General features: G+C 45.0%; 1 protein-coding gene across 1 annotated transcript in view; it reads right to left on the bottom strand.

The window, feature by feature from the left end:
* The window catches only part of ATXN10 (ataxin 10), a 134425-nt gene that overhangs the window by 61655 nt on the left and 59265 nt on the right, over nucleotides 1-13505 (bottom strand). Inside the window, exon 7 of the mRNA XM_054173835.1 lies at nucleotides 7239-7404. Within this exon, the coding sequence (XP_054029810.1) occupies nucleotides 7239-7404 (166 nt within the window). The remainder of the gene's footprint in view (nucleotides 1-7238; nucleotides 7405-13505) is intronic.

The following is a 13505-nucleotide window of genomic DNA, read 5'->3' as shown; positions in this document are numbered from 1 at the left end:
AATAAGGTTGGAAAAGACCTCAAAGATCATCAAGTCCAACCTGTCACCCAACACCTCATGACTACTAAACCATGGCACCAAGTGCCATGTCCAATCCCCTCTTGAACACCTCCAGGGATGGTGACTCCACCACCTGCCTGGGAGCACATTCCAATGGCTAACAACTCTCTCTGTGAAGAACTTTCTCCTCACCTCCAGCCTAAACTTCCCCAGGCACAGCTTGAGACTGTGCCCTCTTGTTCTGGTGCTGGTTGCCTGGGAGAAGTGACCAACCACCTCCTGGCTACAACCATCCTTCAGGTAGTTGTAGAGAGCAATGAGGTCTCCCCTGAGCCTCCTCTTCTCCAGGCTAAACAAACCCATGTCTGGTTAGCTGTGTTTCCCCTTGCCCCAATTTTCCAATATTTTTATTTTTTTTTCAATTTTGCCCTCCACCTGCACACCAGAAAGCCAATAAAGCAGGAGACTTCCTTTTTAAGTTCAGCAACAATATGCTGTTCAACCCTCAAAATACTCTGGAATCTCACAGCCACCCTGATGTGAACACAATTTGATGATTAAATAAGGAAGTAATTGAAAAGCTTTTCAATATACCTACTTCAAGAAAGAGTCAGAAAATAGCTTCCTTACAAAGACATGAAATACAAACTTAAAATCCAGGGGTTTTATTTTGCAAGTATGGTTGAAAGCTAGTGAAAGCAAACTGGTGCTGAAGTCAGGCTTATAATGGAAAAGCTATTTTAAACATTGGTTTAAGCGCTGCAGAAGCATATGATTAGCTTTCCATTGGTTTGAGATGGAAGCTACAAGACCTGAGGTTCCCCAGGGGAAAAAAAATGGCAGTGTCTACATATAATAAATTAAACAGTGGACAGGACACCCAGACAACATTTTGGGAGTCAGGCCAGTTGAAGGACTGTTCCAAAAAGGCAGCATTCAAATGTGGCTTTGCAGTTTTGGCGTCTAAGACAGCTTACTAGTACAAACAGCCTGACCAAGGCACTTGGCTTCAGGGACACAGAGAAGGCCAGGGAGAGCTGAGTTTAATATCACAGATGTTGTATTTTTAATGACAAGACTCCACAGGCTCAATATTTATTCTTTTCAGTCAAGTACAACACTCATGTAAAATCTGAAGTATTTGCACAATTGAGGAGAAACTGGTGTATTTTTTTATTGCTTCTAGCAAGAAAATGCAACAACTTTATGAATGTAAGCCAAAACGTTTCTCTTCCCATGGCAAGCACATATTATAAATAAATGCATACACACAATATGCACACACAGACACTTCTTTAAAAACTGTTCCTGTAATTGCTCTCCATTTGTTCAGCTACTATGACTTTGTGTTCATTAAACGATCTCTACCTCCCCACCAAAGCGCGGTAAGTCACCGTACACCTGGTTTTGGTGAGAGAATGAAACGTCAGTGTCAAGCAGGGCAAGTCACACAGTAGCACCCCCAATACTACCGTGTCCCAGCACCTTGAAATTGGACAGAGACCTCCTTTTGCTAGGTGTGGGTTTTTTTCAAGAACTGAAACCACAGAATCCTTGCAAAGGAACCACACACACACACAAAGAAGCAGTGGGGGGAGAGGGAGTTAAAGAGAGAGCAATACAAAGATGGATGAGGGGAAAAAAAAAGAGATGGCATGGTCTTAGTGTATGTCCTCTTACTGCCAAGCTGCTCTCTTTTCTAGAAGCAGTCACAGAATCATAGAATTGCTAAGGTTGGAAGGGACCTCAAGGATCACCTAGTTCCAATCCCCCTGCCATGGGCAGGGACACCTCACACTGCATCAAATTGCTCACAGCCACATCCAGCCTGGCCTTAAAAACCTCCAGGGATGGGGCTTCTACCACCTCCCTGGGCAACCTCCTCCAGTCTCTCACCACTCTCATGGTGAAGAATTTCTTCCTAACATCCAATCTGAATCTACCCATTTCTAGTTTTGCTCCATTCCCCCTAGTCCTATCATTACCTGGTACCCAGTCATTTAAGTCTTTTAACATAACAGACTAAGCAGCTGGGGCAGTGGGGGAAAGCTGTACTCCTTGGAGAGATACAAAAAGACTGTTGTGTGGTTGGTGGTTTTTTTTAATGTATCCACCTACCATCTCTTCATAAAGTGGTGCCTGATATCTTTTTAATAACACCTCTCATCACAGAATCACAGAGTGTTAGGGGTTGGAAAGGACCTCCAGATATCATCTAATCTAAACCCCCCCCCACCAGAGCAGGATCACCTATGTTAGGTCACATAGGAATGCAACCAGGTGGGTTTTGAATGTCTCCAGAGACAGAGACTCCACAACTTCTCTGGGCAGCCTGTTCCTGGCCTCTGTCACCCTCACAATGGGAAAGTTTTTCCTTATGTTAATGAGGAACCTCATCTGCTCCTACTTGCACCTTGTCCTATCCTTGGACATCACTGAGAAGAGCCTGGCTCCATCCTCCTGAAACTTGCCCTTCACACATTTTATAGAATCATAGAACCAACAAGGTTGGAAAAGACCTCAAAGATCATCAAGTCCAACCTGTCACCCAACATCTTGTGACTAACTAAACCATGGCACTAAGTGCCACGTCCAATCCCCTCTTGAACACCTCCAGGGATGGTGACTCCACCACCTCCCAAGGCAGCCCATTCCAATGGCTAATAACTCCCTCTGTGAAGAACTTTCTCCTCACCTCCAGCCTAAACTTCCCCTGGTGCAGCTTGAAACTGTGTCCTCTTGTTCTGGTGCTGATTGCCTGGGAAAAGAGACCATGTCCCACCTGGCTACAACCACCCTTCAGGTAGTTGTAGAGAGCATAGAGAGCAATCAGGTCTCCCCTGAGCCTCCTCTTCTCCAGGATAAGCAACCCCAGCTCCCTCAGCCTCTCCCCATAAGGCTTGTGCTTGAGGCCTCTCCCCAGCCTTGTTGCTCTTCTCTGGACATATTCAAGAGTCTCAATGTCCTTCTTAAACTGAGGGGCCCAGAACTGGACACAGGACTCAAGGTGTGGCCTAACCAGTGCTGAGTATAGGGCACAATCACTTCCCTGCTCCTGCTGGCCACACTATTCATGATACAGGCCAGGATACTGTTGGCCTTCTTGGCCACCTGGGCACACTGCTGGCTCATGTTCAGCCAGCTGTCAACCAGTACCCCGAAGAGGTCACCTCTCAGTCTCCTCTTCTCCATGCTAGAGAGACCCAGCTCCCTCAGCCTTTCCTTAGAAGGGAGATGTTCCACTCCCTTAATCATATTTGTGGCTCTGTAATGGACTCTTTCAAGCAGTTCCCTGTGCCTCTTGAACTGAGGGTCCCAGAACTGGGCACAATATTTCATATGTGGCCTCACCCGAGCAGAGTAGAGGGGGAGGAGAACCTCTCTCCACCTACTAACCACATCCCTTCTCATACTCCCTAGAATGCCCTTGGTCCTCTTGACCACAAGGGCACATTGCTGGCTCATGGTCATTCCGTATTCCACCAGGATGCCCAGTTTGCTTTCCCCTACACTAGTCTCCAAAAGGTCAGTCTGCAACCTATACTGGGGTCCATGAGGTTGTTCTTTCCCACATGCAAGACTCTTGAACTTGTCCTTCTTCTAGTTGGGGTTGCTTAGCCTGGAGAGGAGGAGGCACAGAGGAGACCTTATTGCTGTGTACAACTACCTGAAGGGAGGTCGTAGCCAGGTGGGGGCTGGTCTCTTCTCCCAGGCAACCAGCACCAGAACAAGAAGACACTGTCTCAAGCTGTATCAGGGGAGGTTTAGACTGGATGTTAGGAAGAAGTTCTTCACAGACAGAGAGACTGGCCATTGGAATGTGCTGCCCAGGGAGGTGGTGGAGTCACCATCCCTGGAGGTGTTTAGGAAGAGACTGGATGGGGTGCTTGGTGCCATGGTTTAGTTGATTAGATAGTGTTGGGTGATAGATTGGACTCGATGATCTCAAAGGTCTTTTCCAACCTGGGTAATTCTATTCTGTTCTAAATTTCTCCCCATGTTTTGAAAATACTTGGAAATACATTTAAAATTCTTGTGCCTATTTAAACCAAGATTATAAAAAGTATCAAAAACTTGGAAAATGTCAGCAAGCAATGCACTGTGCAACGTTATCACGGAAAAGCACTTAAAGACCAGCATTTGTTTGACTTTGATAGTACATTAGTTATGGCAGCTGGTTTTTGAGAGTTTCTCCAAATGAAACTGTTACAGGTTAATTTTTGTTTATTTTTTTTATTAACACTAAAATGCTACTGAGTGCATGTACACTGGGTAACAAAATTCCAGCATGCCACTCTGGTCACTCAGCAAGACAGAAGCTAGATGTTAAAGTATCTTTAGAAATATTAAGAACACATGTCAATCACATTAATCACACTTCTGAAGCCATGTATGATTAATCAGTAAGAAATAGTGATTAATTAATTCTGTTTGATTAAAACATACTCAATTTCTCAAGACTTTTATGGGTAGTCGTCTTTATTTAAATAATCTGAAAACATCAAAAGTTTATGGGAGAACAAAGACTTAACACAGCACAAATGAGGTCACTGCAAGTTATGGTACTAATTGCCTTCTGTATTCCCCAGGGTGCTGCTTAAAGCAGCTTGTCAAAAGTAAGAGTAAAAACAGAGCACCAGGTTATTTGAAAAGACCCCTACCCTTAGATGGCCCAAACCCCCTTACTGCACTACACAGTATGGCAAGTAGCCAGCAACTCTTGGGATACTCCATAAGGAGGAAATAAAATAAAGCCATCCAGGACTCAGCTCTGCATCCAAGATTCCCAAAGTGCAACCCACAAACCATCTGTGACCCATAAATGCCTTCCTATTTAGCTTGCAAAGGGACTCCATTGTGGCCATCCTCAACAGAAACAGTTTATTAAGTCTGAAGCAATAACAGACTTCTTCCAAGTGGCCAAGAGTTGGGGCAAGTGTCTGGGTGCACAGGAGACAGAAGCTGTCTGCCACTTGGCACCCAGCAAGCTCGGCAACTTGATGCTGTGGATGCCAGCTGGCCCCAGGGGTGCCACCTTGTCAGAGCCATGTGAAGCCCACCAGAGAATCCCCAATCCTTGGGTAACAGGAAGAGCCCTTGCTTGCAGGGAGGATCACTACACATTTCAGACAGCTTCCATACACAGAGCTAATCACACAACCACAGCTCTTGATCTTACAAGTCCCAAAGAGATCAGGAACACCTGCTCTAGAAGTAGCCAAATGCATTTTCAATGAACTAGTGTGTGGGACCTTAATGATACATTAATTATGAAGCTGTTATCACTTAATGGTTAAAAAAAGATCATGTCCTAAAGTGACATGCCCACATGTTTCTTGAACACCTCCAGGGATGGTGACTCCACCACTTCCATGGGCAGCCTGTTCCAATGCCTGACCTCTCTTTCAGTAAAGAAATTTTTCCTGAGATCCAATCTAAACCTCCCCTGGCACAATTTCAGGCAATTTCCTCTCATTCTATCACTTGATAATATGGAGAACAGACTTATCCCCACCTCATTACAACTACCGGAAAGGATGTTGTAGAGAGCAATGAGGTTTCTCCTTAGCCTTCCCTTCTCCAGACTATACAATCCCAGTTCTCTCAGCTGCTCCTCATAAGACTTTTTCTCTAAATCAGTTAAGTTTAAAACTGCCCTAAACATTTACTTACTTCAGTATGGCTAGAAAAGCATTTACTCCATTTCTACCCTAATTCTAAGAGGGGTGAGGAAGAGATGGTGCTTCCCATCTATACCTTTCAAGTTTTGACTCATATTTGAAAAAAATAGAACTCACAACACAAATAAATTAGAGACATGATCCTTAGTGAGAACAAAATCCACAGTAAGAACATTCAAACCCAAAGATATGAAAACTTGAGCATTTGGAAAATTTTCAGATTTTTAACAATCACAGAATCACTGAATGTTAGGGGTTGGAAGGGACCCCCAAAGATCATCAGGTGCCAAAGCAGGATCACCTAAGGCAGGCTGGATTCAGGCAGGTTTTGAAAGCCTCCAGAGAAGGAGACTCCACAACCTCTTTGGGCAGCCTGTTCCAGTGCTCCATCACCCTCACCATACAGAAGTGCATCCTCATGTTGAGGTGGAACATCAGGCTGGGGTTGGAGTGCCTGGAGAGCAGCCAGGCAGAAAGGGACCTGGGAATACTGGTTGATAGTAGGCTGAACATGAGCCAGCAGAGTGCCCAGGTGGCTAAGAAGGCCAATGGCATCCTGGCCTGTATCAGAAATAGTGTGGCCAGCAGGAGTAGGGAAGTCATTCTGCCCTGTACTCAGCACTGGTTAGGCCACAGCTTGAGTCCTGTGTCCAGATCAGGGGCCCCCAATTTAAGAAGGACATTGAGACTCTTGAATGTGTCCAGAGAAGGGCAATGAGGCTGGTGAGGGATCTGGAGCACAAGCCCTATGAGGAGAGGCTGAGGGAGCTGGGGTTGCTTAGCCTGGAGAAGAGAAAGCTCAGGGGAGACCTCATTGCTCTCTACAACTACCTGAAGGGAGGTTGTAGCCAGGTGAGACTTGGTCTCTTTTCCCAGGCAATCAGCACCAGAACAAGAGGACACAGTCTCAAACTGTGCCAGGGAAGTTCAGGCTAGAGGTGAGGAGAAAGCTCTTCACTGAGAGAGTTGTTAGCCATTGGAATGGGCTGCCCAGGGAGGTGGTGGAGTCACCATCCCTGGAGGTGTTCAAGAGGGGACTGGATGTGGCACTTGGTGCCATGGTTTAGCAGTCATGAGGTCTGCGGTGACAGGTTGGACTTGATGATCTTTGAGGTCTTTTCCAACCTTATTGATTCTATGGTTCTATGATTCTTATGGGTTCCAGCTTGGACATGTTTTTTCTTGTTCTCTCACTGGGCACCACCAAAGAGCCCATCACCTTCATCTTGATACCCACCCCTCAGATACTTACAGATGTTTATTAGATCCCCTCTCAGCCTTCTCTTCTCACGACTAAACAGCTCCAGGTCTCCCATTCTCTCTTCATAGAAGAGATGTTCAAGCAGATTTATTTTTATCTCAAAGCACCACATCCTTTGTCATTCTCAAATCAAAAGCAAAACTTGGACTGCTGTCTTACATATTCTCCTGTGAACTCTGTCACTGCTGTCCCAATCTAAACTGGGAACGTCCACAAGTCCTACCAGGGTAACAGTAGCAGTGAGGATTCACCACTTCAGATCCTAGTACTATAATTTGGTTTTTACTCAGTCATACCTCATCGCCTGCATCCGTTGCAGAAGTTAACTTGAGCACAGCCTCACATTTCTCCTGGAAGCACTCTGCAAGGAAGGCCGCATGACTCACGAACACATTCACGTCTTTGCTGGCAACTGGGCTCTTCTCGCTTACCTTCGCCATCATCAGCTCTAACAAAGTAACTCTAGAATCAGAAAAATCACTTGTTAATTAAATTCACTAAGCCACACAGAATTATCTGTAGACTAAGTAGGTAAAGCTGTTCAAAACAACACAAAAACTAGCATGCTATTAACAGAGATTGTTTGTAAAAGCTCAGCAGCCTTGGAACACTGCTGATCGGTTGTGACAGTTTCAGGCTGTGCCTTTAAAAGCAGCCGCAGATTTTCAAGCAGAAGAGTGGAGAAGTATAAAGAAATCTGCAAACCCTTTCCTTTCTTTCTCTCCTGGCTGCCTGGCTGCTTCGTGGGAAAGGATACTATCTAACGACCTTGAGATTAGCACACTAACAGAGATCTCTAACATCTCTTTTCTCCTAATTAAACAGAGGAAAGGGGGGAAGAGAAAGGTTAGGGGGGAAGTGGGGCAGTTTTCCCCCATTCAGGGTGTTCAAGGGGAGATTGGACGTGGCACTTGGTGCCATGGTCTAGTCGTGAGGTCTGTTGGGACAGGTTGGACTTGATGATCCTTGGGGTCTCTTCCAACTTTAGTGATACTGTGATACTGTTTCCTTTCTGTTCTCTCCCTTAAATACCTGTATAATATTGCAAAGACTATATATTTGTACATATTCATTGCATTCCTTTGGAAAGTGTAGTTTTGCTTGTAAATATAGCTTCCATTTGCTTCCCCAACTGAGTTGAGCTGTGCTTTGTTAATGCTGGTGGGCCAAACCATCACATCAGTTCGTGTTTGCTGGCTTATTTGTGCAGACCATTAATTTCATTTGTTGTTCAATTACAGGATGCAGAATAAACCAGGTTGGAAAAGACCTTCGAGATTGTCAAGTCCAACCTATCATCCAACACCAACTAATCAACTAAACCATGGCACTAAGTGCCTCATCCAGTCTCTTATTAAACACCTCCAGGGACAGTGACTCCACCACCTCCCTGGCCAGCACATTCCAATGGCTAACAACTCTCCCTGTGAAGAACTTTATCCTCACCTCAAGCCTAAACTTCCCCTGGTGCACCCTGAGACTGTCCTCTTGTTCTGGTGCTGGTTGCCTGGGAGAAGAGACCAAGTCCCACCTGGCTACAACCTCCCTTCAGGTAGTTGTAGAGAGCAACAAGGTCTCCCCTGAGCCTTCTCTTCTCCAGGCTAAGCAACCCCAGCTCCCTCAGCCTCTCCTCATAGGGTTTGTGCTCCAGATCCCTCACCAGCCTCATTGCCCTTCTCTGGCCACAATTAATACAATATGGCCAGACAGTCAGATCCATGGTTTTCTTAAGTCTATTTAAGTTTCTAATTTCTTATGTCCCAACAGAACATTACTGTGACTGCATATTCCCTGTCTAAAATTTCCACCAAAACAGCTCTTGAAAGCTGTTGCTACATTCAGCAAAATAAACAGACTATTGGACAGCTTCTGTTTGAAAACATCAGGTTTTCCCAGCCCTTGCCTTGCACACAGTCCCTTCACTAAGTCTCCTTTCCCAATCCTAAACCCATTCTGAGCAAAGAGAGAGGGGAAATAAACAAAAAAAAGTGTATGTACACTCAGTTCTTCACAGCTGTTTTATAATTGCTACTAGATGAACTACAGTACATCCAAGTGAGTTACTCATATATCCAGCAAGATCATTGGGTGTATTAAACCAGCAAGTAAGTGGCTATGTAACAAAGCTGCTCTGTAAAATGTACTTGGGCCATTTTTTATTTTAACAGCTTTAGCACCATTTTATTTACAATATCTCATCACATTGTTAGGGCAACTGGATGTATCTTGTGGAAGCAGAACTCTAACACAGAATCACAGAATGGTTTGGGTTGGAAGGGACCTCCAAAGGTCATCTAGTCCAACCTCCTCTGCATTAAGCAGGGGCATCCTCCACCAGTTCAGGCTGCTCAGAGCCTTGTCAAGCCTGACTTTGAATACCTTCAGGGACGAGGCCTCAACTACCTCCCTGAGCAGGCTGTTCCAGTGTTCCACCACCCTTATTGTAAAGAACTTGCACCTAACTTCCAGCCTAAATCTACTCTTCTCTGATTTGAAACTACTGCCCTTCATCCTACCATTGCAGGCCTTTGTAAACTGTCCCTCTTCAGACCCCCTTCAGTACTGGAAGGCTGCCACTAGGTCTCCCCAGAGTCTTCTTCAGTTCCCTCAGTTTGTCCTCATTACAAGAGGTGCTCTATCCCCCTTTTCATCTTTGTGGCCCCCCCTCTGGACCTGCTCCACCAGTTTCATGTTCTTCCTGTGCTGAGGGCTACAGACCAGGATGCAGTACTCCAGGTGAGGTCTGGTAAGATCTTACCAGAGCAAAGGGGCAAAATGACAAACAGCATGAGGCCCTCCTACAGCTTCCCTGTTCAGCTCCAGCACAGAGGAGCACGCAAGTTAGGTGAAGTCCCACTGTAATTCTCTCACCCTGAAAGAGTGCTATGTAGTGACTGAATTCAAGAGACTGCTCACCAAAATATTTGTAATTCAGATGGAAGGACTGACATTTAAACATGTGGAATAGTTACATGCCTTTTTTTTTCTTCCTTAATTTACCAAGCAGGTTGTCACAAGGGGAAGAGAAATGTTTTCTTGTAGGAAAATATGGTCACTGCTTTACTAACCTCCAAGAGCCCACCCCTATTAATCATGTAACAGCTACTCAGTTCTTGCTAAACTCAGTCCTCACTGTCATTAATACAGCTGCATTAAACAATTACCTGAATGAGGACAAAAAGCTTTTTCAACATGGTAGCACAGAATTGTGCTTTCTTTTCCATCTGGGAAAGGGTGGATTCCAGAGCGAAGGCTGTCAAACACTGGGTAACCTCTCTCACAGGCTTCAATTAACATATGTGCCACAGCACAGACACGGAACAGTCAGTGTGTTTGTTCTGCAGGTTACAACAGGGGACCACATGCCTGCCCAGCTACAAGCTACCAGAGTCCAGTTACCCAACATCCCCAACTGAAGGAAGGCTTTCAGATTCGGCAGGCTATACAAAAATCAAGTTAAGTGCACAGACGTGTCACTCATCCCCATGACAGATTTTACATACCAGTTTTCACTAAACTTAGAGCCTTTCAAGCATATGCTCAGCTAAGAAGCTGCTCACAGGCTTTAGGATTACAAGAACTGTTCCAATAAAATATTATTTCCTGCATAACAGAATTCTAGTCAGTTGTTGCTGCACCAGCAACACGAGTAATACAAGTTTGTTAGTGATATCCTATAAAGTTAGAGGGTCTCACCACATACTTCCATAAACTGTATTAGTGGAATAAATTGTTGCCAATAGGGAATTCTTTTGCAGTACTCTTTCTCTTGGTTGTAGCCAGGTGGGGGCAGGTCTCTTCTCCCAGGCAACCAGCACCAGAACAAGAGGACACAGTCTCAAGCTGCACCAGGGGAAGTTTAGGCTCAAGGTAAGGAGAAAGTTCTTCACAGAGAGCTGTTAGCCATTGGAATGTGCTGCCCAGAGAGGTGCTGGAGTCACCATCCCTGGAAGTGTTCAAGAGGGGACTGGACGTGGCACTTGGTGCCATGGTTTAGTAGTCATGAGGTGTTGGGTGACAGGTTGGACTTGATGATCTTTGAGGTCTTTTCCAACCTTGTTGGTTCTATGATTCTATAATTGGGTGCCCTTTCAGAAAACCATAATCACCAAGAGTGACATCAAACCACCACCTCTATGTCATATCTTCTGCAGTTTTCTGTTCAAGCATTCATGTCACAATTTTTTCCTGAGTTTTCTTCCAGGCACAGATATTCAAGACATGCTGATGTTTCCTATGAATTTCATGCATGTCCTATTATTCAGCCAGCAATTTCCTGAGAGCACCCCTTTTTGTTCTAGTACAAACTCCCTTGCGTTCCTTCCTTCTACTGCTTCTCTCCTTTTCCAAGACACCTGAATTTTCCTAAGTTAGCTCTCCCACACAATGCAATTTACTCATTTCTTTTAATCCATCTCACAACTATGTAGCCATTCAGATGACAGAGCCTGTTTCTACTTGTTTGCCTATAGCTAAATACAATAGATACCACAACTGCTAGTACCACCTTGAGCATGTCTTCTCATGATTTTTGTGACACGGTTCAAGATCTAAAAACTATGATTTTGTACACTCTATCTATATTTATATTTAGAAATTCTCATGCTGCAGGTGTCATCTTCCTTTTCTCCAGGCAGTACATAGAAAGACTTTTTGTCAATTTCTTCCCTTTTTTCCCCCTAGTCAAATTTGGACCCATTCTGCCTGACCAAATGGGTAAGAACTTAGTGCAACTACTATCACAGAATCATAGAATGGCTTAGGCTGGAAGGGGCCTTAGAGATCCTCTACTCCAACCTCCTCACCATGGGCAAGGACACCTCCCAACTAGACTTGGCTGCTCAAGGGCTCATCCAACCTGCCCTCAAGTAGCCCAAGGTAGAATAGAATAAACCAGGTTAGAAGAGACCTTCAAGATCATCGTGTCAAACATATCATCCAACACCACCTAATCAACTAAACCATGCAACCAAGCATCCTATCAAGCCTCGCCCTGAACACCCCCAGTGACAGCAACCCCACCACCTCCTCGGGCAGCCCATTCCAGTGGGCAATCACTCTCTCTGTGTAAAACTTCCTCCTAACCTCCAGCCTAAACCTCCCCTGACGCAGCCTGAGACTGTGTCCTCTTGTTCTGGTACTGGTTGCCTGGGAGAAGAGACCAACCTCTGCCTCACTACAACCTCCCTTCAGGTAGCTGCAGACACCAATAAGGTCACCCCCGAGTCTCCTCCTCTCCAGGCTAAGCAACCCCAGCTCCCTCAGTCTCTCCTCGTAGGGCTTATGTTCCAAACCCCTCACCAACTTTGTTGCCCTTCTCTGGACTCGTTCCAGCAAGTCAACCTCCTTCCTAAACTGAGGGGCCCAGAACTGGACACAGGACTCGAGGTGTGGCCTAACCAGTGCAGTGTAGAGGGGCAGAATGACCTCCCTGCTCCTGCTGGCCACACTGTTCCTGATCCAGGCCAGGATGCCATTGGCCCTCCTGGCTGACTGGGCACACTGCAGGCTCATGTTCAGCCTACTATCAACCAGCACCCCCAGGTCTCTTTCCACCTGGCTGCTCTCCGGCCACTCTGACCCCAGCCTGTAGCTCTGCATGGGGTTGTTGTGGCCAATGTGCAGAGCCCGGCACTTGGATGTGTTAAATCTCATGTCCTTGGTAGGAAGCATCCACAACCTCCCTAAGCAACCTAATCCAGTATCTGCAATTATCTGACAGCAACACGTTGCTGTCTCCTGTACTCTGCAAATAAACCAGAGCATTGAAGTGTAGTTAAAATCTGGAAGCTCATTGTTACAAAATCTAAATCTAAAAAAGATATTGTAAAATTCTATCAATTTTATTATCATCAAACAATTTTTATCAAGCATGCTTGGTTTATAACCTCTTACCAAGTGCCAGACCCTTGGAAAGTTCCTTCTCTACAACTGGGACACTACCTTGGGCTTCTCTGTGTTTGTGAGCATTAACAAGAACAAAACCCATCATAACATCAACATCAGTATCCCTGCAGCTAAACATAGGCAAAAGTGGTGCCATTTCCAGTACCCAAGTGGCCATTTCCCATCTGATATACTGATCAATGGCTCCATCATTCAATGAGATTACTTTACATGAAACAGAACAAACATCAAAACTAAAGATGCAAGTAGCTGAGCATCTTAAAAACACCTGAAGCAGTTCAGAGTTGCTACTCATTTGCATTTTGGTTGATGTTAACTAAAAGCAAGATTCCTCTTCAAAAGGGACAACACAGAAGCACTCATTTTGAAGACTTTACAATGTAATTAAGGCTATGAAGCCATTAACTTACATTGACCACACTCAAAAGCTAACCTGGATTAAAACAAAGGAGGCTTTTTCTAAGCACTTATCTTGAAAGAATTCAAGAACCTGCAACCTTTTGGCTCAGTACTGTATCCATCTGTTTCTGCAATAATCACTTGCAGAGAAACATCAGGCACTGTTGCCTCACCATACATTTAAGGGCACAATTTAGAAAAATGACCATACTATCACGGCATCTTTTTCAGACCGTTTGTAACCTCAGACATGCGAC

This window comes from Dryobates pubescens, chromosome 27 (assembly GCF_014839835.1).
Source record: "Dryobates pubescens isolate bDryPub1 chromosome 27, bDryPub1.pri, whole genome shotgun sequence".
Taxonomy (NCBI): Eukaryota; Metazoa; Chordata; class Aves; order Piciformes; family Picidae; genus Dryobates; species Dryobates pubescens.
This window is presented reverse-complemented; position numbering and strand designations above follow the sequence as displayed.